Raw genomic sequence first — 26,675 nt, forward strand, 5'->3', positions numbered from 1 at the left:
ATCTTGGCTTCAAAAATGCATACTTTAAATTTGGCAGAGAGAAGGAATCAGAGAACAGAAATGCCCCTCCTGAACACACACTCCCCATCCTCAGTTCTCACGTTTATATGCAACTGTTCCTTTATTTCTGCAGATGAAAACACTGCACTCAGGCTGCAAAATCACAAGAAAATGTGTTTTAACTACAAAATGGAAATTTCTCATGGCATCCTCATTACAGTAGACAATACTCACACTGATGTAGTATCAGAGGATTCCATTTGAAGAGGAGGCTACAAAGGCATGCTGCATACTCACTGTACTCATCACCTAGAAAGAGCTGAGCATCCTGAGGCTCCTCCATGACCCATCCTGCAAAGTGATTAAACACAGCACTGACAACAGAATTTTGTAGAAAAGAGCTCCCTGCACATTCCTAGAAAAAAGAGCTGTGAAACTTAGATAAATGTAGATCTTAAAATCCACATCTCTGCCATGTCTGATTCAGTCTTTCAGACATGCATAACTTAAAAATGGTTGCCTTTATCAACACATCACAAATTGTAAAGGTAATTTGCTGTGCTGATCACAATCTCATGTTGTTGTGTTATAAAACTACAGTATGCTCTCTTGCTAAGACAGTAATGATGTCATTACACATTTGGCCTGATCTTGATGGCATTTCACTTGCAAAATTCATCCCAAGTTTAGCTGAAGTCTTGCAACAACAATACATTCTGGTATAGGACTGCTCAGCCCTATTAAGCAAATAAGAAGAAAATGGAAAGGAAACACAAAAGGTCAGAAAGCTCTTTGTATCATTCAGTCAATTGCTCTGATATTAGCATGAGTGGCTCCAGCATTAGACCTTCATCACATGTTCATATGATGGTGTTAGTGTATTTAAATAGGCTGAACCCAAGAATCAAAAATGCACCTTAGTATTTATTTGCTTAATGTACCAAATTCTGCCTTATAAAGAAAGGAACTGACAAAAACTAGCTAATAACAAAATATTTTCTCTAGCTCTTTCCATTTAATGATGGCAGTTTCCAAGAAGGAATGAACCTGTTTTCATTTGTGGATAAAAATACCCCCTTTTACAGATAGAAAAGTAATTCAGCCATAGAAATGTATTTTAGTTGACAATAGGAACTTTATCTAGTGCTGGAGTTCACAAGATGAACAAAGAGGCGCTGGAACCCTGCATGCAGTGCAGAACAATAGGGTCCTTGCTGTTTGACTGGGAAATCACAACCCTATTATCTTCTTGCATTGCTAGGTGTCTTGGGTTCAGCAGTAACAGTCATTTTTCTCCTTAGTAGCTGGTGCAGTGCTGTGTTTTTGACTTTTGGCCTGGGAACAGTGCTGATAACACCGATGGTTTTAGTTGTTGCTCAGCAATGTTTACTCTGACCAAGGACTTTGTGAGCCTCATGCTCTGCCAGGGAGGAGGGGAAGCTGGGAGGAAGTAGAGACAGGACACCTGACCCAAACTACCCAAACAGGTATTCCATACCACAGCACGTCATGCCCAGGATGCAGAACTGGGGGTAGTTACCCAGAAGGACTAGATCACTGCTCGGGCGGGCTGGGTATCAATCAGGGGTGGTGAGTGGTTGTATTCTCTTCCCTTGTTATTTCCATTATCATTATTATTATTAGTGGTAGCAGCAGTGGTTTGTGTTATACTTTAGTTACTGGACTGTTATTGTCTCAACCCGTGGGAGTTACATTCTTTCGAACCTCCTCCCCATCCCTCTGGGAGCAGGGGGGGAAGGAAGAGGGAGAGTGAGCAAGGGCTGCGTGGCTGAATTGCCAACTGGGCTTAAACCACAACACTAGATCAAACAGGGAGTCCAGTCCAGAAAAGATTAAGAAAACACTGAGAGCATTATCCATCTAGTTATCCACGAGTGTCAGGGACTGTAATTACCATAGTAATCTGTTACTACTAATCAGGGACCGTAGTGATAGGACAAGGGGTAATGGGTTAAGATCTAACCTGAATCTCCCCTGTTTAAATTTGAAGTTCTTCCCTGTGAGGGTGCTGAGTCGCTGGCACAGGTTGCCTAGGGAAGCTGCGGCTGCCCCATCCCTGGCAGTGTTCAAGGCCAGGTTGGACAGAACCTTGGGCAACATGGTCTAGTTTGAGGAGTCCCTGCCTGTGGCAGGGAGCTGGTACTGGACGATCTTAAGGTCCATTCCAACCCAAACCATTCTATGATTCCATGACTGTGCAGCCTGGTGAGAGTAACGGAAGTTGAGTGGGCTGGGTCACAGCCCACCACGTTCCCCACAGCCATGGGCAACGCAGGGCCCAGTAAGAGGTGGTGGGTTGGAATTAGTGGCAGCAGGTGGTGGGACAAGGAGATTGCCTGCACCTCCTTCAGATAGCTTTTTTGTTGTTCTCTTTCAAGGAGCAGTTGCTGGTGATATCTAACTTTGTGGGTGCAGTTAACACTAAAAGGAAATCTGGCCTGGAGAACATCCCATTTGGACTTGGCTGCCCTGAGCTGAAGGTTAGACTCGATCTTAAAGATCTTCTCTGACCTTGTTGATTTTATGATTCTATGATCCCTTCCAGGTACAGAGAAAGACTGCAACACTTTTAGACGACACTGGTTTACATTAGTTCACAGCTTAAGGAAAATGTTGAAAATGAAGGAAATCTATTCCTGTTCTCTATCATTACTCATGCAAAACCAGTGCACCTCGGGACAGGCTCCGCACCCCGAAGCACTCATCACCGGCCTCACTGTACCCACCACACCGCCTCGCCACTCCGGCCAGACTCTCCAGAGGCCTCCTGCGCGCCCCACCCCACAGCTGCCCGGCCACACTCTGCGCCACGCCCTGCCCAGGCCACCTCCTTCTGCCCGCTCCGGGGCCTCCGTGGGGCTCCCCCTGCCCGCACACAGGCACCGCCCCCGGCGGACGCTGTGCCGCCCCCTCGGCGGCCCGGGGCCGTGAGGCGGGTTTCGGCAGCGGGCGGGAGCTATGGCGGCGGAGCGGGACGTGTTTGTGAGAGCCCGGGGCAGGACCTTGACCGCCTTCCACCAAGGTACGCGCCTCGGTGCCCGCGCCTCGGGGGCAGAGCCGGGCGGAACCTCAGCATAGGGCTGCAGTGCCGGCGGGCGCTGTTCCTCGCAGCGCAGTCGAGCGGGAGGGGCGTGCGGAAGGGAGGCCTGCGGCTTTCCCCGGCGGTAGCCGGGGGAGGGTTAGTGCCGAGGAACAGGAGGTGTGGGACAGCCTACACCTCCATACACTTGGGGGGACCGGGACAGGGCCTTGAGCCGTCTGCCGGCTCCAGCAAGCCCGTGATGGGGATTCCCCTGCTAGGGAGAGCAGCCGCACTTGGAGTGCTGCTGCCGGGCGGCGGGGGCTCGCTTGAGCGCGGAGCTGTGGCAGCCTGCTCCCGCTTGTCCCTCCCCTACTCTCCTTCTGCTGTGCTTGGCGCGCCCGGATCTGACCAAGTTTGTCAGCACGGTAGCTGGAGCGCAGAGGCGCGTTGAAGCGTTTGCCCCCGCAGCCTTGCCCATCCGCAGCCCTGGGGTTCCGGCGGCCGTGGAGGTGCCAGCAGTGAACACTGGGCTCGTTTTAAAATACTTGTCAGTGCTGCTAAACCCTATCTCCGTCGCTCATGAAATTGCTGGTGCCAAGCCCGTACTGTCATGTGCTTGTACCTATAGGGTGTCACTTAACGTGTTACAACTAACTCATTGTTTATGTTACTCAAATGGAAGGCAGGTCCCATAACAGATGCAACTATGTAAGATGCTTTAGCTTCCCTTAGGGTGGAGGTCAGCAGCTGGTTGCTCCACTAGCATTTCCAGACTCTGCAGAGACAGCACCATAAACTTCCTTGGCTGGTAGTGCCGGAGTATAAATCAGCTCCATACTAGATATGCTTCTGGACTGTCCTCCTCCCAGGTCGATAAGGTATCGAGGCCTTTGCCAAGCCAAAGACTGCAGCCTCTTACTGTCTGCTGGTTCTTGCAGCTGGACCAAGAGAGGCGTATGTTGAATGTGTGTATGTATCTCCTGTGCTTGTAAAGTTCTCCCAAGAATGGAGGCTCTGCAGTGTGCCTAGGTTTTTCAAGTGCATGAACTATCTCTGTTAGGAAACCTTTTCATATTGCCACACATTGAAGGTATTTCATGTCCTTGTGTTTGCTTATAAATGACAAACCGTATTGATTTAGTATTGGTTTGATAAGGTGGGCAAGGCTATTTAATCCCAACAATTTAATGGTATTTTCTTGAGTTTCATAGGAAATATTTGTCTCTGCTTGTTGCCAAATAAAGAAAAATCACCAACTCTGAGCATGTGAAGTATGTTTATACAATCATTCTGGCAACCTATTAATTGCAGATGGTGTGGTGGATTTGGAACAGAATGCCTAGCATTTGTTGAGGGGACAGATGGCAGACAAGCCATCTACTTGTATCAGCTGTATAGTGAAATTGTAACAAAAGGAGTGTTTGATGGCAGTGTAACAATTTCTGAACAAGAGCTTTATCAAAGTACTATTTGAAAATTGCTTTAAACATGGAAGAAAAAAAAAAGTTATTTGGGTCTCTGTTTTCCAGGTGTGTTCCTTTCTCCTGAAGTGTCCTTGTGTGGTGTTTAAATATTAATTAGGACTTTTCTTACTAATTGGTTTTAATCTTGTCATGACTTTTTAGGCTGTGGTAGTGTAGCTGCTATCTTCAGGAACACATTATTTCTTTGTAAATAATTTACTTGGCTCTTTTGTAAGATGCTAAAGTTCAACACAACCTTATAATAACTAAATGATTGGTAAAAAAAACCAATAAACCCAGAACTAAAGGCTGATGAAACTGAGGCAAAGTTTATAGCAGTTTAAAATGAAAGTGTTATCTGTGTTTTATTGGTTTTCTCAGTCTTTAATTCAGTGCTTATGTTAAGCTGGTAGCTGCACAAGACATTTATTACCACTGGTATGGCTTCGCACTGTTTTCTTTTAAATTTGAGAGTCACTATTGAAAGCTTGTTTTCCTTTTTTTTTTTCTTACGACCCTTTCTACAAATCACTGTCCCACACCTTATCCCTTAATACTAATTTGTTCAGTCTTCTTTCACATGTGGAGGTTATACATGTAATCTGCTTTAATCTACTCTTGGTATGTGACCTGTGAATCAGAAGGTCAAGGTTAGGGATCTAAATTATTCATGTAATCAGTGGAGTGTAGTAAAAAACAGTGCATAAGTACCCTATTTCATTGGTAAGAAACCTTTATATGCACTGTCTTTTGTTTTTAAATATTTTTTCTGTCTTTTCTATCCATGTGAAGTTATGCTTCAGATGTCTGCTTCTAATTGTATTGGTATTTTAGTGAAGAAACAGACCATATGTTTGGGTAAATTCTGTTGTCACCACCCAAGAAGCCATATTTGGGTTTTTTTGGTTTGGTTTTTGTCCCAAGTATGCCAGTATCCTGTTGTACAAAGAAACTGTGAAAGCATGTAAGCATGTAGAGCACTTTTTTCAATTAATTTAACAGTGATAGTACCATCAGCTTAATTGATTGAGAAGTGTCTCTTTGAACCTGTCTTCTCATAGTTTTAGTTGATGGTTCCAAAATCTTTATCTGCAAGAGGAGGATAACCAACATTGCATACTCAGTTCCACATGTGTTTTTATGTACCTCTGTCACACCTCCCTTGCTGGTCTTTTGCAAATTATTTTAAGTTTATTCAGTTGCTTCTTGTGTATTTTATTTTGCTGTGTTTTCTATTCCTTTCCTATCTCTGCTTTTGTGCCATTACTGAATGTTGAGGTGAGTTTTATTTGTAGCAGTTCCTAGAAGTATTTTTGTTCATATGAAGTTGGTAGTGTTTTCCCCCTGTGCTCTATCCTGTACTTTTCTGCATTGAAGTTCATCTGTTCTTTTGAATAGCCTCTGTGTAAGAAAGTCTCTCCCCAGTTCTTCACAACCAGGCCAAATGGCAAGTTTCACTTCTTCAGTGTTGTGAAAGATCGGATTGAATCTGGAGAGCAGCACAGATCTCAGTACAGATTCAGGTGGGCATCTTGTCCATTTCTTTTTTCTTACCAGTTTTTTATGCATGCAAGGGCTTTCTTTTGTATTTCAAGACAGCTTGGTTTCCTTTAGTCTTTGGTAAGCAACTGTTGGATACCTCTTGGGGATGGTATCAGGTGGTTTTCCCTAGTCTGTTTGAAAGCTGTCCATTACTCTTTTCTGAAGAATCAGTAAGTGCAGCCCTTGTAAAGTTTCCACTAACTTGCCTGTACAGATGCCACTTTTGCTGTCAGTAGTTAACCAGATTGCTCAGGAAACGCTTTTAAATGTAGGTGTGATACTGCCTTAAATGTAGGTGTGATATTGGCCATCTTCCTGCTTCTCTGGTGCAAAGACAGTTTTAAGCAAGGGGTAAGTCCCCAGAGGACTAGCTGGTTTTTACTTTTGACTTCTCCTGTGGATGCCCCCTGATCTCAGTGGTTTGTTACTGTTCATGTCTGTTTGTTGAATCATCTACTGGCATTTTGACTTGAGACAGATTTGATGGCAGGAAGGCCTGTAAGGAAGAATTCTAGTGTTGGATCTTCACAAGTTCCTTCACAATAAACATGGATACAAAAATTTACACGGTTTTTCTGCTCGGCCTGTACCTGCCCCAGGGTGCATTTTGCATGTCTGACATATGTTAGCCTTAATGAGTGTCAGGCTACGTGCTTCTAATTCCTCTAAAAATGGCTTTGATTTTTCAGATTTATGCTATTTCCAGTTCTCTAGCTTTGTTTCTTGAACTTTTGCATCTAACCTTCCAGTTTATAAAACTTTTCCTGTTTTCTTTATTTGGATGCCTTAGATTTCTGAAGGATGGTGCCCTCCTCTAACTAGAGTCCTTATGGCTGTTGTTTATGTTGTTTAGGCAGTCTGGATTCCTTTTGGTCTTTCTAAAGTTCTCAGTGAATGTGATGCATATGGTCTGAGCCTCTGAGATAGTGGCTTTGAATAGTTTCCATGCTGCCTTCAAGGATTTTTGCACTTTTAAGAGCATCGTAATTACATATAATTCGCCTTCCTTTGAAATTAAATACAGCCGCAGTTGATTTCTTATTTTTTCTTGCTTTCACACGAGTGTAGGATCTTGGCACATTATGATTACTGTTCTAGAGCTCTTCAACAGTAGTATTTTTGAGCAGTGATCAGAACTGCTTTCCAGCTAGCATATTCCATTCCCAATGCTGTCTCCAGTTCTTGTATGAATTAGGCAAATTTTATGTGGGTTTTGAACAACTTTCTGTGACTTCACCTTGTCATTATGCAAGACACCCCCTTTCACACCTACAGTCCTGGCCTGTAAAGTTTCTGCAGTGAGTTTACATGTTAAATTTGGGGCTGGCGTAAAGACATGACTAGAGTTTAGCATTCTGTAGCCTCAATACAAATAAACTGTGTCGGAGGGGGCATTTGCTACCTTGATAGTTATCTAAGAAGTTTACAAGTGTATCTTTTCAAAACAGTCTTAAGTTATTTGAGAAGCTGTGTTCTGTCAGTGTTCCTACTGGTATTATATATGTAGTTTTAGGCTCACTGCACCTAATTTCTGCAAGAACTAATCTTTTAAAATGTTTTATTTTCTCTCTGGAAAATGTATGTTGGTACCTGTTTTGAGGGTTTGTGGGTTTTGGGTTTTTTTTTTTTCCTCTGCATAAAATTGCACCTTCCAATAGTGGTATCTTTGGTCTCTCAGGTACATGTGGAAAATATAGCTGAAAGGAATGCATATTTCATTAGATTGAAATATAATGGACATACAGACAATAATGATGGTGGATTTGAAGCCATAGTTATTGATATTGTTTTGATATTAAACAAGGAATTATTAAGGATTTAGTGCAAGTCCTTAATTGTTTTTCAAACTCTTCCAGAACTGAGAGTTTACCTTTAAAGGTAAACTGCAAAACAGTTGCAAGGAAAAAGTTTTTGCCTTTTGTGTTATCTATGATGCATAAATACTGCCTTCACTGAGAAGATTCCATTTTCCTTCCTACCTGTAGCCTCTTTAGAAAACTAAGGTTGTATTCCTTATAAACCAAGGTTACTTAGAAAAAGTCAGTCATGCTTTGTAGGCAGAGACAGCTCCAGGCAGGGAACCATGTACCCGTTCCTGCTATTTTCTGATCTTTCAGAGAAATGAATTCCCCTGGCAAACCCAATATGCGCATGAGTGCATTTTTGTATTCATTACTTTTCAAGGTATCCTGAGCAAGCGCTAGGTGTGTGTCTGTGTCCATTCTTCTCTGCTGCAATAGTGTCTATAGAGAGACTATGGACAGGAATAGTTTTCCATAACTGATTTATATCCATGGAATGCTGTAGACTGCAGAGGAAAAAGACAGCCAGTGTACTTTCAGAAAAATCCCACAAGCGAAATACTGAAATCCCACCAGTGTCATGTGGCTGTCAGAGGCCAGCTTGCAGAGCTTTATTTGAACAACCTTTGTATAGGTGTGTTTGTGATCCTTTGAAAGCAAGCAAAAGAGGAAGAAATATAAGCATGGCATGGTAGTAGCTTTTGTTCTCTAGAAAGGTGAGGTTTAGCTTAACCCAGCTACGTCCTTGAATTGTCTTTTTGCATATGATGACACTACATGGCTGAGGTTTTCTCTTGTGAATTGCTGCTGACTACTTTGGCCCTTCACAGAATTAATGTTGAGATAAAATTAGACACTGGAACCGTTTTTCAGCCCATGCTACTAAAAATACATTGCATTGATCCTCTCTCTACTTTCACATGCATGGGAGCAGAAAAAGTGGGAAGCTAATGAAACTGAGGCAAACAACATGTTCTGAAGCTGGACTTCTGTAGTGATCAGCTGTGCAGCTCTTAAGGAGGCCTGGAAACAAAACAGATTTGGAATAGGAGTTTTGTGTGGCTTAATGTGTAAAGCAGCTCCACAGATATCATCCTTCAGAGATGGAAACTGTATGTACATCAGTTGTCTGAGAAACCTGCTGACTTTTGTCTGACATTTGCGTTTTACTGCTGTTGTAAATCAGAGTTTCAAACAGCCTATCTGCTTATAGGGTTGAAGAGCCAGTTGTCAAACATTCTTAGCTCTGCTCAAGTTTGCACTGCAAAAAATTGTTTATTAATTGAATCCTAATCTTCTGTTGCTTAACCTACCATGCACTTTGTCTAATCCAACTATACAGCTCATCTAATGGCTGAAGAATGCCTTTGACATTCCCATAAAAGCTGTTGCATGCTACATTTGAAGATAAGATAACAACTGTGTGTACTTTTTAATTGAAACCTTTTGGAGTGGCATCTAGGACCTGGATTATGACTAGATGATCACTGCAAAACCAGCTCTTCCCCCTCCTACCACTTGTGTCCAATGCTGTTATAAACTGTCTGCTAGACTTTGGCATTCCCCTAGCATAGCAATAGAATGGTTTGACTGAACACTCTTAGGATTCACTGTAAAGTCCAAACACTGTAAAGTCCAAATGGTTAAAAGGCTCTTTCGTGTTGCCTGATTTACAGCTTAAGCAGGCGAGGTTTATTTGTACAGCCTACAGTAGCTGTTCTGCTTGAGGGAGCTAGCATGCAGCTGGCAAGGGAGAGTAGGGTAAAGAGCGTTTGGTGGTTACCTGAACAGAGTGCATTGATAAATCATTTAAGATTTAGGCAAAAGCCTTTTGCATCCACCTATGGCAGTGGAAAGTGCTTTTCAGATTGCAATCCTCTTACCATATTGATCTGTTGAAAGAGCACTTGTGCAGGCGTTCTCCTGGGGTTTTAAGCAAAATTAGCCAAATTGCACTAATTGCAACCCTGTAAACTTTAGCCGGAGGCTTTGCACAGGTACTTGCGTAAAATCCTCTGCAGACAGACCAGTGAGAGCAGTTAAGAGTTAATTCCCAGCTGAGCTGAATACAGAACAGACTGAAGAGCTAGGACATGTGCAGGTTTACACCAGTGCTGCTGTTGTATCAATGCAACTCATTTCATCATAGTCCTCTTTTATTTATAGTACTTTATAGTAATTGAAACACATTCTTGATAAACAAAAAATTAAGCTGTAAGTTTAAACTGAGTGTTCATATTTTATTTTTTTTCCACTTATTCCTTTGTTTTGTGGGGAACAAAAATTAGTAAGTAGTAAATTAAATCAGTAAGTACCACTTCATAAGTGATAAGCTAGTAGAATTTGGTTCAAGCGCTAGGTTTACTTGGTTTTAAATAGGGTTTCTAGTTGGAGTGATCAAATAACAAGACAAAAGTAGAAAATATTTATTTAACCTTACTGTTATTTTTTGTAATTCCTTGATAATAGTTACTGAATTATCTGACTGAGGCCAGTTAGTTAAATGAACATTTTGAGTAAGTGTTACTTACGTAGCCCTGATTCCTGGATCTTTTATGTTGTCCCTGCTTCGCCTTCTTCATTTTCTCTATTGCTTTCCTACAGGAGAATATAGCATATACCTCTGCATCATTTTCAGTTCCTTTCTCTCTTCACCTCCTGTTTCTTTCCTTTTCTCCCCACTCTTCTTCACCTCCACCCCTGCATCTTCTGTTTCTCTTTTCTTCTGCCACTTCTTGATTCTGTGTACTGAAGTTCTCTTTTCAAATTCATCTTATCGGTCTCTCTCTCTCTGCCTCACATGACCATCACTCACCCACTCAAACCAGAGCATCTGTGCACAGTCTTGGAAATATTCAGGTACTGAAAATCTAGAGAGCTACTGTATTGGCATGAGTATAAGGGGGGGAAATACCCTTGAAGCATGTATTACAACAGCCCCTGGTCTGGCTTTGCAACCTGTTCTGCATCAGCTCCGCATGCTCCCTGCCAATGCATTGTCTTCTGACCAGACTTCTCTCTAGTCAAGCATTACATATGAAGCTCCTTGTAACCTGGGACCTTGTCCAGTCCTGCCTGACAGCTAACTGCCTGCTTCAGGCCCTCCTGCTGCCTTTGGCCACCAGACACCATCCCTTGGGCTCTCAAAAGGGAAGTACAGTATGTCCAGAATTGAAACACAACCTTTGAGAACAAAGACTAGCTGTCTTTTCAAAGTAGTTCCTGTAAAAATCAACAGATAAATGTCTGTATATTTTACTGAAAAATTACTGGCTGCAGATTAATCAATACAAACCAAGTAGATTTTGCTCAACATTGATTATCAGTACTGTCTGCTGGGTTGCTGGGAAAGGGACAGATGCCATTTTGTTCACAGATTTGAGTTTTTTTTCATTTAACAAGTGTGAGGATTGTGCCAGTCCTTCTAATTCCTGTTTTAGACTTCCCCTTTTTTCAGTTTGATTTTGTATAGGTCACAAAGGATTTCAGATGCAAGCTTTCTTTACTGATCTCTTTTATCCATAGCTTTCCATTTGCAAAAACTGTAAGTTGATTTCTCTGCACAAACAGTGCCTTAATGCAACATGTAAGCTGGTTTTTATGGCAGTCATATTTTGCTATGCAAGGCATAAAATAAAAACCTAAATTACTCTGTGTTATTCAGCTGGTTCCATAAGGCTTCTATTGCAAACTCCTGGAGAGATGGATCATTTAACTTGTCTAAGTAAGTTATGTAATTGGAAATGTTAATTTCATTTCAGAATTAAAAGCTAATGAATGGCTAAAAGTTTCTATCTATAAAATACATGATGATTATTTAGATCGAGGCAATGCTGGTATAAATTAACAGTGTTAACAGATTATAAATAATTTTGATCAGAAATTCAATGTTAGCTTAGCTCAAATGTAGAAGCTTACATTTGGCAAAATGATCTGATGCCATAGCAACAGATGACAATTACAAGCAGCATCCAGGGATTGTCCACATTCCTTCTCCTTCACCCACAGCCTGTCCATATCATTGTGCAAGAGATGAATTATGACGTCTATTTTCTAACCTTCCTTTAAAGAAATACGGCCCCCTTCTTGCAAAGTAAGAAGTTCCAGTTATAGATCACTCAAAATAAAAGCAAAAGTAAATCTGTGTGCTGGACATATCCTTGCTTATGCACTGTTATTGGAAGATTAGTTTTGCCTCAAACTGTATTACAGGCCAGACTGATGTAATATGTCAGTATATTTATGGATTATGTTTTAATTTGAAATAATTTCCTGTATCACTTTTTTAGATTCAAATATAGATTGATGTAGTTAGTGAATTTTTAACAGTTTAAATGCTGTTTTGTTTTTTTTTTAAATAACAATAACACTAAAGGTATTAAGCCAAATACAGCAGTCAAAACTGGTTACAAATGAATGCATTTAGGTAGCTGGAGAAACCACAGTGTACTCATGTATGTACTTTAATTCCAAGTTGAGACCTAAGTCTAGGAAACAGGATGCGGGTATATGGTTTTAATTTGCAGCCAACTGTTGCTTTATTTGCAAGGTCCTGAGATACATTATTCTTAATGTGTTCTGCTCTAAAGTATCATACTTCCTTTGCAGCAGTACAAATTCTTTCTGCATTGTCTCTACCAATGGAAGTTTGTTCCTGAGTTCTCACTTTCTTATCATAGGTCTTGGAGCTATTGTGGCACTTCTAAATTGGGATTTTCATGGTTGATGCTAATTCTAGCGTTGCTCGATTTTGTGTTTGCTGACCTTGGTCCTTTTGAGTGGCTTCAGTTCTAACTCCTAAGAATGTGTTACATCCAACTTCTCTCTAAAAATATAAGAACAAAAAGAATTTGACTTCTTAATAATTATGGACAAGTCTCCTGGAATTATAAAATATTAAATGTTTTCTGTATGTTTTAACTTGTTAATTAAAAAAGCAATAATAGGTGTCTTAAAAGAATCAGCTAAAGTCTAATGTTATACACTTGTGCTATGTTGTAGTCTTGTAATTTCCAGCACTGTTTGCCAAATTGTTCACATACTTTTCCTTTAATCAGTCTGTAATTACCATGTAATCTAATTAGATTACTATACTTTCATTTATTGCAGCTACCCATTAGAGGAAAATCTTGTACTTCTGCCTTTATATTTGTCCTTTATGAATGACACCAGAATTCTGTACCTTCATTAAAGTAGCCTCAACTTACTTGGTGAAGAGCAGATAATTTAACGGTGCATGAAAACTTGCAATCTCTTTATGAGTTTCTATGGTGCTTAACTGCTTTTTTATTTTCTTCTTGTTTTGTCTTCTTAGATGATGAGTACCAATGGAAAGGGCCCTTCTACTTTATCCAAGGAGCAGATCCTCAGTTTGGGCTGATGAAAGCTTGGGCAGTTGGAGACACTAACAATGGAGATGACGAATGGGGAGAAGAAATCAAATTAGCAGAGCAAGCAGTGCAGGCCATTAACAAGCTAAATCCTAAACCCAGGTTCTTTGTGTTGTGTGGAGACCTTATCCATGGAATGCCAGGTAAGGCAGTTGAAAGTGCGGAATGGGTTTTCTCTGTATTTCAGATTGGCAGCAAGGCTCATTTAATTTCCTTGACTTCAGAACGTTCTTTCATAGGATTTGGTGTTTTGGTGTTTGGGGAAAAATGTGGGCTTTGTACCTGATTCTTGGGATGTTATTCTGATTTCTTCATCTGACTTCCTGTGTCATTCACTTTAGGGGTGTACTTTTGTTAGTTTGTTGCTTTCTTTTCAGTAGGCCTGAGCAAATTTCCTTTGAAATAGAAGCCTGAAGAACACGCATTAAAGTAATTTCTTCTAAACAAATATCTTTTGGAAGACTAACAGGGACTCTAGCCATTGGGGAAAAACAGTGCCAAGAATAAAAACTAGCTATGGCTTTTTGAGTACCTAAAGTAGGTTAAGCTCAGAATTCTCTGGCTTTCTAATAAATTCAACTGCTTCAATACTTTATTCTTAAAATTATAGAAATTAGCAAAGTCAAGATTTAACATTCTGTCCTCTTGCTGTGGGACTTGGAGATCCGTGTGTGTCTGTGTACAGTCATAGGAAGAACAGCAGACCATCTAGGAAGGTGGGTTACAAAGTTTGACAGTTACAACTTTAAAACTTTCTATTTTAGGAAGATGAATACTCTTCCTGGAAGTGAAAGAAAAAGTGATGTTGCCAGTTGACAAGTTGTCTGAAAAGCATGTCTAAGCACAGTGTCTTCCATTGCTTAGCCTTGGTAAGAAGTAGAGTTGCAGACAGCTTCTGCTATGTACCTGACAGCACAACAATCTACTAAGTAAGCTTGGAAATACGGAGGCCTGTATGCATTGTTCTCTGCTCTGCTTTGTACTGCACTTGCACCTGGAGTGATGCTTCCCAGCTCTGGTTTGCCCAGTGAGGTTTTGGGCATGTTATAGACCTTTCAATAATTCTTTAAGTGTCCTACAGAGTGCATTGTAAAACCTCAGATGTCAAGTTGGTTGAGATTATGGGAATGGAAGAATTCCCATATGAGAGATTGGGATTCTTGTCAATGGGATTGACAAGGGGGAATGGCTTTAAACTGACAGAGGGTAGATTTAGATATTAAGAGGAAGTTCTTCCCTATGAGGGTGGTGAGGCACTAGCACAAGATGCCTAGAGAAGCTGTGGCTGCCCCATCCCTGGCAGTGTTCAAGGCCAGGTTGGATGAGGCTTGGAGCAATCTCATCTAGGGTAACATGCCCCTGCCCATGGCAAGGAGTTGGAATGAGATGCTGTTCAAGGTCCCTTCCAACCCAAACTTTTCAGTGTTTCTGTGATTACTTATAGGCTACAGACTTTCATTTGACCAGAAGACAATTTTTGTAATACAATCTGAAAGTGTAAAAAACAACAGATTTAATCTTGATCCATTGATTTTGGAAGTACGGGTTTAACCCAGAATCATAAAATAACATCTTCCTAAAATCATCTGGCATTCCTATAGCAGAGTTTTAATAAATATTTCAATTAGGACTTTTTATCTGTGTGTTTCAGTTATGTTGTCATCAGTATCCCTTGTTAAGAGGAAGAAAATTCAGGACAAATAGTATGTACGCTGCATCTTACTGAAAAGGATCTTTCATTCACAGATTTGATTAACCCAGAAAGCTAAGTTAATTTCATTTTACCTGAATATTTCTCAAAGGCTCATAAACCAATGCAAAATCTTTTATAGACTTTTGTCTATATTGACTTCAAGCAGTATGATTCTAAGGCTTTTCCATTGATAGAGGTTAAGTACATACTACAGAGAGAGGGCAGTCTTCTGCTTCCAATGGCTACCAAATGGCTGGATACAGTAAGTAACAGCATTGCATGTGGCAGGTTTTATGTTGTTTTTTCTAGTAATGGATCTCTGTAGTTACTATTATCCCTTTTACCAGGGTACATCTCACACTTTAGTAATATTTTAAATGCTAACCTGCCAAGGGTTCACAAAACATCATCATATATTCATTTTGTTAATAAACATGTAAAAGAAACCGAACAGATTGTACTTCTGTGAACACTTACATTATGTGATGTATGTGCTGTGCATTGTCTAAATATTTGAAGCTTCCTAGTGTAATTCCAAGAAATTGAAAGATCAGGTCATTGCTCAATGATCTTAAGGGTCTTTTCTAGCCTAAAGCATTCTATGATTACCTCACTTAAACCTACCATAATTTAATTCATCTAATAATTTCTTGTTGATTAAAATTATGTTAATACTTTGCAAGTCTGTGTTATCATGTAGTTATACAAAGTACTGAGGAAATGTACTACTAAAAGGAATTTCAGAGTATTCCACTGGAACAAGTACTTGCTTCATTATCGCTTTTGTGTTTTAAGGGAAATGCTTACTGTGCCATGAGCTGGCAAGCAAGCAAGTACAATTTAACAATTGTATATGTAAGTACAGTTTTTCAGTCAGCTGTTTGTCTTCTTGTGTAAACTAATGAGAGCTAAAAGTGAATTTCTCTTTGGTGCTGATACCTGTGAATTAACACTCTTTGAGTAGTTGCCTAGAAGGGCAGGAAGATACTTGATACAGCAAGAGAGACAGAAATCTAGAGTCAGAAAAATACTTCATGGAAGATAAATCTAAATCTGTGTCTTTAAAAGAATTTGGATCAGCACTTCACCTCAAACTCTATGAATGTAGCTTTTGGAAGTCAAAGAATAGAATTTTCAAAGGACTTCTTTTGCTACCTTTTTCTCTTCTTCCTACCTTTTCCTCTTTTTTTTGCTACCTTTAACCTCTGGAATAGAAACTCTTTCTAAATACAAAAAGAGCTAAAGAAAACTTAAAGATAGTTTAAAGCAAGACAACTCACATCCTGTTTTAAAAATGCCTTGTCAGTAAATATCTTGTAATTTCTTTGGTTTGGCTTGTTCATAGCTGTTACTGTATGAGACATTCAAGATGTTGGCATGAAGATGCCAAGATGCCTTGTAAGAACTTATTTGCTGCATATTCTTTTATCAGAGTAGAAATCTTCTGATGTTAGAAATGAAGACTTCCCACATTCCTTGCAGTGAAAGTTTTTTGGAAGCACTGCAGTCACATTCTCCATTTTTTTGCGACATTCCATGCTGAACTCTAGGGATTGAGGTAACTTCCTTCTTGTGGAGGAATGAATTCTTAGATTTATTCTCTAACATGGCTGTGTGTCATATGGCACAAGTCTCTCTCCACTAACTCAAGCATAAATACTGTGTTTGAGATTTCATACTTTACATGATCCATGTAAGCAGTTACAACTTAAAGTGGAGACACAACGTGGTAAGAAACTATCAGCAGCTGGTTAAACTCTTAAAAAAAACATTTTAGAGTTCCAAATCAAAGTCAGAAGAGTAATACTGAAATTTGTCAACACTTCAGTTATTTGTTACAACAAAAATTTGAAATTACAGGAAGTCTTTTCTGCAATGTTAATGAAAAAGAGCAAACAAGGAATCAAGAATTTTTATAACAAATAGCATTTCAGGTAATTTGAACATAGGAATGTTTTCAGAATTGAAAACCAGTAGTAATATTTATTTTCCTGGAGTAATTTTAAGTATTTTTGCTGTCCTAGCCAAGGATGTTTGGACCTACAGACTGTGTGTCTGTAGCAGAATGGTACTGGAATCATTTCATACTTCTCTGCTGAGGAGTCTCTCCAAGAATGATTGCTGTGTCAGTTCCTTTATCACATTATTTCAGGAAAATGAAGGATTAAAAATTCATATTTTCAGTAGTCAAAAATCAGAAGTTACATGAGACAAGACATTGATTTAAGTTCATTACTTGTGAATATATCTTATTTAATGTCTCAAATTGCCTTTTAAATTGCTTTTGTATATTCTCTGTATTAGAACTGAAAACATCAGCATTAATGAAAGTGTGCCACAGTGACTATTGCAGCGTGATTATTGAGGAGAAATATGATCAGGCAAAGTTCAGCTGTATTTTATGATCCATTTGGCCAATGCCTGTCAAGTTTTTTGGATTATACTGCTTTATAATCAATATAATGCCTGTCAATAGAAATGGGAAGGAGGGAACCCAGATCTTCCCATCTTGACACATTTTATCATGGAGTATTAAGTGTAAAATTTATAATGGCCATTTTAAAGCATGTACTGTAGCTGTTTAGCTGAAGCAATGTTGAAGTATTTTGCAAAGGAACTCCAAGAAATCTCAGAATTCCAGCAGCTAGGAGTGATGAACAGAATCCTGATCAGCTGGGAAGCAATCAGGCACAGCACTTGGAATCCATTACAGATGTCATTAGAGCAACAAAGTAATCAGTATCTTGGTATTTAGATGCTGATTAAAAGTAGTTTGTACTCTGAATATTATTTTCAGTAGTTTTCTTGATTACATAATCAAGAATATGATATCTATTCCTGGTGTCACGAATATTGTGGTACATAATCAAGAATTTTAAGCAATACCTTATAGTGCAACTGAAAATACTTTATATAACCTAGAGATTTGCACCTAGATACACCATGATAATGAGAGGCTTACTGCTGAAGACATATGTCCATTAGGTTAGTGTACCAGCACATAGTATGTCAAAAATGGGAATCTGCAAAATGCAAACCGCTGTTGATTGGGTGTCCTTGTTTCACTGCAGTTTTCTAAAACTCTAGAAATTTACTTCTAGAAGTGTTTGAGGGTTTTTGTTGGGTTGTTTTGTTGTTTTTTTTTTTTTTTGTTGGTTGGTTTTAGATATATCAAGTTGAAACTTCCTGTAATAATTTTATGACAACTTCCCATATTGTTTCATTAACCAATACTCTGTGAATCCAACAGTCCAGCAAGCTTTTCACTCACCTAGTTCACTTGTCTAGACTGCAGCGTGCTAAAACTCCACAGCCTTTGGATGATTAGAGAGAGATGCCTCATGATGGCATCAGCCAGCTCTCACTACATCTTGAATGTGTCCCATCGAGTACACATCCAAGTTTGTCTTTTAAGACATGTCAACTCTCTCAAATTCGTTTTGCCTTTCAGAGCTGCCTCCCACAGAATTCTATATACTAGTTCCTTGCATAAACCAGTCTGCTGTCCTAAGGCCCCAAATCTGCTGCCTGCCTTGCTCCCCTCAGAATCTTGAACTGCACTTCGGTGGCTGCTACAACCAAGGGATTAACAGAGATTAACTGGGATTAACAGGGATTAACACATCCCCTAGCACTTCTGTGTTTGTGACTAGTAGGATGAAGAGAGTGGCCTCCGGGTGGCCCATCTGTGTCAAGAGGTTGTCCCAGACTCCCTCCTGGACTGCAGTCAGCAGATGTCAGGGAGGTTAGTCTCCCACAGGAGCCAAGGTCTGCAATCTGTAGACTTTTTCAAGTTACTTATAGAACACTTGAATCTACTTCTTTGCCTTTGTTGGGTGGTCTGTAGCAAAATCCCACTCTTGGTGGCTGACCTTTTCTCTCATCCTGATCAACAGACTTGCTGTCCATTCGTTCCAAAGATTAGCTTCCTCCAAACAGAGGGTAAATTCCTTTCTTGCCTGACTTTCCTGATTCAGTTTAACATCAAGCATTGTGCTTCCTTCTTTATCTCATACCTCAAATACAGTTTGGTGTCCAGCAAACAGCTTCTTCATTTCAACACCTTTTGTAACAACAGCAGAGAATTCAGCTGTTTGCAGCCGAGGTCACCCTGCCAGTGCCATGGAGAAGCACTGACTTGTGAAACTGAGAATCTAGCAGCTGGTTTTGTGACTGAATTCCTTTGGAGGAATTTGTTTATCTGCATTTTTTATTTTTTTTTAATAATACTACTGCTGTCAGTAATTTCATAGACTTTGGTAAAGTCCTTTAAACACCTCTCTGAAGGTACCTCCCATAATTAATTTTCAGTAGTTGTTCTGCTTACACAGATAAAGAGCAAGACTGCAAGTTCCTACAAACTTGTTAGCTTTGTCTGTAATAAAATGTACCTGTTTAGAGACTAAATGAAACGAGACTTATAATGTGTATAATGAGAAATCCTGCTAGAATTTGATTAAACTTGATATGTTAGCAGTGTGCTAATGGATCAGTGGCAAGTAATGTTTATGCTTGTAGTTCTAGATTCATTTATGTGTGTGTGTGTTAATTAGAAATTAAAATCTCTAGAATTGAGTATTCTGGCACTCGAAGTGCACTGTGAAGACTTGTACTAATTCTTCGGTTAAGTGAAGCTGTAAGCTCTACTACACATTTCCTGGCCAGGCCATTCCGTGCTGTATAATCCGACATCAACCTTTTCAGTCAGTTAAGGCCAAGTAGTGAAATTTTTCTTCTGCCTTTGTTTATATCATTAAATTGTGTAATTAAAGGCTTTCAGACTGTTATTTATAATACATTTCTGAAGCATTTAACTCTGGTGAAGGAGCTTTTGTCTCTGCTAAGGAGAGTGGAAGCAGCACCTGACAGGTCAGAACCAGGAGTGTTATGCTGTACTTCAGAATTCATTTGTTTTGAGAGGTACGGAGGACGAGGATGCCTGCTTGCATCTGCTAATTTAAAGTTTTGTTGGGTTTTTTTATATTCATTTTCAAAGAACACATCCATCTAGATGGCTGTGTAAGTGATGGCAGGAAACTAGGCCCTTGTATTTGAAATAAACTGAATTCCAATGCAAGAATTCTTTTGCCTGCCTTTGTGACATGTCTACTGAATCAATTATGGTGGTACTTTTTCCGTTTTAATTAATCTGCCTGTACTTCCATTTCTTTCAGAATCAGTTGTCCATCTTGCATACTAGTTTGATGACTAGTGCATGCTAGTTTAATAAGTAGTTGTTCATGCTTTCTTAGTCTTTCCTGACGTCTGGTGGTGTGAGGCTTTTTTTTTCTAGATTTTTTTTTTTTTATTCATCTCATAGCTGATAAAAGTATTTGTGGTCTTACTCATTTCAGACACTTTTACTACTTTTTTTTTTTTTTTAAAAGCAAACTTACATTTCTGAGCTCTCTTCGACTGCTTGTGCTGCATTCCACCTCCTCTAAGGCAGAGGGTGTGGGGAGGTGGAGAGGGAAGCTGCAAGGAGCTGTTTTCCTGTTTGCTGGAGTTAGAGCTGCTTTATACCATTTTAGTCTTCAGCAGTGGCCCTGAAATTGATACACCTGGTTCCAGGGGGCTGTTGCACAGAAAATAAATTTAATGTATTACATCTAACTGAGACATGCTGTTCTTACAGTGGTATTTTCCTGTGTCTTACAATATTGGGAATACTTGTGGCCTTTATAAGATATTCAGTATTTATTTCAAGTGGTTGCAATGTTGTAGTAAAGGGGTCTGTGAGGAAGGGCAGTAGCTTTGTGGAATGTATATGATCATAATATGAATTTTTTATCCATGCTAAAAACAAGGTCTCATTAACTTCTTGTATTGTGTTCTTTCATTCGTATATATGCAGACATACATTTCAAATCTTACCATTACTATGACTACACTGCAGTAAAAATGGCATTATTTTTTATTTTATTTTTGATTTTCAGACACACACTAGTTACACCTTAATGAACATAAGGTGGTTGGAGAGAATTAAACTGAAGCTGTCAAGTTTAAACAAGGCTGTCCTAGTCTGCATGGTACAGTAGGAGAAAACATAGGGGATGGTTGCCAGCCCTGCCAGTTGCATGGGAAGTATTTGCAGGGCCTATTTACCAACTAGTCCAGTACCAAAAATTTAACTGTACTCTTCAACAAAACAAATTGCACAATGTTTAAAATAATTTGTTTATAAAGGCTGTTACTGGGTAGACCCAGCTTCTCAATTTTGTCCAACTTTTTGGATACTTTTTGTTTGACCCATCAATGTCAACCAAAGTCTGGGTGATTCTCAATGGTAGCATAACAGCATGGAGTTGATCAGAGTATTGGTACCTTAAAGCATGATAAAACGTGCATGCTTTATAAATGTCTATTGTAAATGGAACAAATTTAAACATCTGACTGTTTCAGTCAGCTTTATAAAGCTGCAGGCACATTTGATAATGCTTTCATCATGGTGTGCTTGCTGTCTCTCATGATCTCTCTGTTGTGCCATAGTTGGATTGTAAGATTTTCATATTTTTACTGTGCTGTCTAAGGTATATTTCAGGCTGTAAGCACAACAAAAAGTGCCAGAAGAACTTACAGACAGAAAGCAGGGGCACACTTTTGGAGCTGGATGGGGTTAGGCTGCAGCTAAAGGAGATTATGTTAGAGTCTGAATGTGTAAATTGCAGTTGAGGTGTCTATTTCTTTTCTTTCTTTTTTTTGTCTGTATCTTGCTATAAAATTTAAATATGTTAAATGGAATAGTAATGTAGCAGCAACTGCTGTTTAATCCAAGAGATCCATATGCTGAGGCAACATGGAAGATACATAGTCTTATATTTGTAATATAACTTTAGGGACTTAACAAGAGGACTCTGCTGAAGTTGATGGGGAAAGCAAATTGTAATGTGCACTAATCTGCAAAGAGGTGGTACCTCTATGTACAGTTTTCAACAGTCTGTTCCATAGGTGTGTTACAGCCAGTTACAGGTATAAATTGGCGAGTATCAATTTAAACCCATGGCAAACTCCTGATCCTTTGGGAATGCAATTTCATACTTTTCCATTGCCCAAGACCTCTTGAATTTTTCAAGAGGATATTAATCATCCTGGGACATTATAGAATGGTCACGTACAGGTGAGAAGCTGTTGTTGCCCAGGACCAGGCAGAGGAGTATTATCATTGCTGCCTATAGGCTGCTGGCCTTATTCCAGTGTGCTTTAGGCTGACTTTGCAGTGCCCCGGTCCTGGGCTTGTTGTCAGCTTGTTACTGGAACTTGCTGTGTGAACTGGAGCTTGAGGCCAGGCATGTGTTGTTACTGTGAACAGTTTAAACATGGGCTGACAGGAAAGGCCTTGATAATAGGGACAAGCTGAAAACAGAGGTCTCCAAACTATAAGCAGCTCACTTGATGGTCTTTTACTGGTTGTTGAGGCAATGCAGCCTTGACAGCTGGCAAAAGACTGCTATAAGCATAAAGAGGCAGGGCAGGGGGAAGTAGCCAAGAAGCAGGGCAAGGCAGCTGCTGGAGCTCAAGGAAGCAGTGCCCTTGAGAACACTGCTGTGTGGAGGGGTGGAAAGGTACAGACTGCCTACAAAATCTGGTACCCTGTAAAAAGATGTATCTGGGAGGGAATCATCACTACTGTCCCAGAATCACTGAGTTTTCTGGAGGGGCAAGCCTGCTTCAGCATTCCTCCTATTTCTCTCTCCCTTTATCTGCTCTCTGTATCTGCTCAAGCTTCCTAACCCACTTCCTGCCCACAGGCACATGTGGCAGCCCCGCTCTCTGCCTGCTGCTTCCAGCAGGTCCCAGCACTTCTGGGACCTTCTCACGTGCCAGCCAGCTTCCTATGACTGCCTGCAGTGCTCTGCATGTGTGTGCATCTCTAGTGCATCCCCACAATTCTGCACATTTCACACTAATACTCTTAACTCCTCCATAAAGCCTTAATAAAGCGTATCAGTTCAATTCAGCTAATTACAATTTTGGGCACCAGGATGTGCTTTATGTGAAAAGCAAAACTGCTGGCTACATGCATCTTCAAAATTGTGTTCCCTGTCCTTTCTCCCATACAAACTGTTTTTTGATGTAATACAGGCAGTGGTATGCACTGAGATCTTTAAAAGCAGGTGCTAAATATTGGGATTCTGAGTTCATATTTAGGCAGCAATTAAGGGACATGATTTTCAAATCAGCATTTCTCCATTTGATTTCTGCTTGACAGTTTGATGATCAGGGTACAAGATGAGCTGGGCCATACTGGCTTTTATACAGTCAGAGCTTTTATAAGCTCTGACATGCACGCTGGAGAGAGTGAAATTATTTACATTCAGAATAGACAGCTTCAGAGCTAAGGAACATCAGAGCTGATGGTTCTGGTGTCCAGACAGTGGTATGGCTTCATTTCTGTTTATAGTCACTGTAACATTTGAAGACATCCTCTTTCCTGAGAGAATTACTAACTGGATTATCTTGAGCCTCTTTCCTATGCCCAAATTTGATGTGCAACTGCTGCAGTACAGAACATTTCTGTCTCTTGTGTCTGCTTAATATTGAGTGCATTAACATGACCTCCTCCAGAAGTGTAGTTCTCATAGATCCTAAATCTGAAACCATAGACTGCAGTGTATAATTCAAACAGAGTAACTTACAGCCTTACAGAGTAACTAAGAAAATTCTTGACCTTGTTCAGTTTCCTAAATTGAGGGGAAAGCACAGACCATAGCATATGTTCCTTATCAGAGTGTTATTGTTTCAAACCTGTTGTGAATGTTCTAAATTTTCTTACCCAAAAAATAGTCTTGAGCTTGACCAGGGGTTGTCAGTGAAAACTTGGGTTTCCCTTTGAGCTAAAGTTGGTATCTCCCAGGAAGTCCTGCCTGTCTTTTGGATTTGGATCCATTAAGAAGGAATGTTGAGGTAATAGTGTTTCACAGCTCTTATATTTGATAAAGTCCAGAGTCATTTGTACGTGTATGTTCTTCCTTCATAAAAAGTACTTCACAGATGTTTGATGTACAGACTTTTAAGTTTGCAGTTGTTTTGCAGTCAGTTCAGCTGATATCCTTCTTATGAGGCAGACGGCTGCACTTGTATTTATTATATCAGATATGAACTAACTTGTCCACATTCCAATAATGGAGTTGTTGGGAGATTTGGAGATTAGCTGTTGGTGGGTTTTTCGCACAAGAAGTGATGTGAATGTAATGAAATCTGTATGCAAATCCACAAGCTGTCATTTATACATTTGTAAACAGAATAAATTACGGAGAAATGTCAGGTCCCATTCACATTCTTAATGTTATATACAGCAAATTAGTAAGACATTCTGCAAACAGAAAAAATGCCTGACAGTGCTTCATATCTTTCTCAAAAAGTAATTTTAACACAGTAAATCTGGCTGTGAACTGCTTTTATTATTGCTTTTAAACTACTGTTAAATAACCCATTTTGCTAAAACAAAGGAACATCAATTAAAACAAAACAAAACAACTTACCAGAAAAATTAAGCTACTCTGATGGGCCTTTGTGGAATCTGGTATAAAAGGAGATATTTTTATACAGTTTTAGTTATATAATAGTTCTTTTAAATATTCCCTTCCTCATAAAGAAGGCAAGAGCAGGAGTGCTGATGTTTGGTTTGTCCATGTAACAAGCATATGAGCAGGTTAAAAAAGGTGTCATAAAATACGGTTCCAGCTTTAAAACTTACAGTAAGCATGTCACCTTTACTGTGTTTACTTTCTTTTGCCATTTGAACTGGCTTCTTGGTTTACAAACAACAGCAAGTGTGTGTAGGTTTTATAACCCCATCAGCCTGGCACAGCAGGGGAGGAGGTAGCTCTGGTCTCCTGTCACATCTGGTTTCAGCAGAATTGGCAGCTAAATCCCAGTTCCTGACTTTCTGTTAGTAGAGATTTGTAATGGACCAAGAAGTAGAAGAGGCACAGATCAACTTTTTAGGTGCACAATAGAAGTAGTGGCTTTGAAATGTTTCTACCAAATTAGGCTAGGGGTAAGAATGTTGCTTGTTAAATAATTTTTTTATAAAAATGTCACTTATGAGTGGGGCTGTTTTTGTACTGTCACCTGAAATAACATGAGCAGTGTTTAATTTTTACCTCATTTCCCAACAATAGGGTAGCTCAATCTAAATAAAATCACTGCATCCATTTCTTTTGGTGCTGCAACCCGTGAAAAGTTTGCTCTGCTCAGTAGGATGGAGCCCAGAGCAAAAGGATTTGTGGCTGTCTTCTTCTCCAAACTCTTACCCTAATGTGAATTAATAATGTCTAAGAATTTGGGTACATAGCACATTATTTGTCAAACATGGAAGAATACCTATTTCAAGAATATCACTATGGTTGCATAAATAAGCATTTTATTGTAATTACCTGATTCTGGTAAAACCTAATGGAGCATTCAAAGACTCCAAACTGCTTAGTGTGAAATTCAGTTTGCTTTAATCAGCGCAAGAGTAGGGAGCAGGATAGATTCTCCATGTATGTTCAATGGTTCATCACAGGCTTGTATTGCAAAGAAACCATTACATCATCAGAAGCAAATACTTAATCTTCAGCAGGTATATACTTGTTTGTATTTTAGACCATAATCTCTAGTCCTGTCCACAGTTGAACTAAGGAATCCTGTTGACAGCAACTCTCTATTAAAATCTTTGAGATGTAATTAATTATATAATTTTCTCACATAATATATTTTATAAATACAAGTATCAGTACTAGTTTCAGTACTGTACTGAAAATCTAGTACAAGTATTGGATTTTATATCTATATATATATATGCATATAAAAATATTACTTCTTTTCTTGCTTCTTCCTCAGCTTTAGCAGTTCAGCTCCTATCTATGAACATTTGAGAATGGATACATGGAGTGGACATCCACACTGGGTTATTTATTTCACATGCGGTAGATGAAATTTATTTCTGTGTTAGGATCTTCATTACCTCCTTTGGGGTTTTTTTTGGGATTGGGTTTGCTGTTTGTAAATAGTGACTTGAAGGCGTGGTCAGACAAGGTGATGAGAACTGTCTTTTTAGTTTAAAACTGTTTGCTTTTTAAAAGGCACATTTCCAGGCTTTTCCATCCCTCTGAACTGTAAAGGATTTTCTTCTTCTTCCTTGGAAATGTTTGTCAGAAGATCTAGCCCATGTGATTTTAACTCAGTCAAGCTGAGCTGTCTTTCCAAGCTGCCAACTCTTAACGTAGTCAGAGGATGGTAATGTGGCTTTAATGGGTAGGAACTGGGCTGGAGCTTCCAGTTTCTCTTTGTGGCTCCGGAGGAAGCCTCTTTCCTGTGTGTGGCGTGAGCTGTTCTCTGAATACCCCACAGCTAGTGTGAGTGTGGGCCAAAGACTGGCAAAAGATTGTTTGAGCTGAGATCATGTTTTAAGGAAGAAGTGGTTTGTCTGAACTGTTGCCTCTGGCTGATACTAACTGCCTTTTCATTCTGCACTGTTCTCATAGCAAAGACGTCTTTGTAAGGGTAGAGAATGCCTTAGACATCAGGAAAAGTACATGTCTTTTGAAGTAATTGTACCCACTTTTTGCAAGCATTTCCCAGTTTAACAGTGAAGACAATTCTGTTGGACTTAAGGGATTGGTGTTTCAAAGAGTTATTTGTGATGTGATAAGTAATATGAAAATGTAAATATGATGAAGGCCTCAAAAAGCTGCAAAATTCTCACAGGTAGTCATTTGAAGAAACTGAAAGATAAAAATCTTCCTCTGTCTCTTA

The 26,675-nt window shown here is 39.6% G+C and overlaps 1 protein-coding gene across 2 annotated transcripts in view; it reads left to right on the forward strand.

Moving 5' to 3' along the window:
* The first annotated feature begins 2,937 nt into the window (after window positions 1–2,937).
* CPPED1 (calcineurin like phosphoesterase domain containing 1) overlaps window positions 2,938–26,675 on the forward strand; it is a 48,578-nt gene continuing 24,840 nt past the window's right edge. Inside the window, exons 1-3 of one of the 2 annotated variants that reach the window (XM_031050426.2) lie at window positions 2,994–3,043; window positions 5,905–6,029; window positions 13,165–13,383. In XM_031050426.2, coding sequence (XP_030906286.2) covers window positions 13,230–13,383 — 154 coding nt within the window. In that variant the 5' untranslated portion in view covers window positions 2,994–3,043; window positions 5,905–6,029; window positions 13,165–13,229. Of the gene's footprint in view, window positions 3,044–5,904; window positions 6,030–13,164; window positions 13,384–26,675 lie in introns of both variants that reach the window. The other variant, XM_005150770.3, reaches the window with a different exon arrangement.

This window comes from Melopsittacus undulatus, chromosome 8 (genome assembly GCF_012275295.1).
Source record: "Melopsittacus undulatus isolate bMelUnd1 chromosome 8, bMelUnd1.mat.Z, whole genome shotgun sequence".
Lineage (NCBI taxonomy): Eukaryota > Metazoa > Chordata > Aves > Psittaciformes > Psittaculidae > Melopsittacus > Melopsittacus undulatus.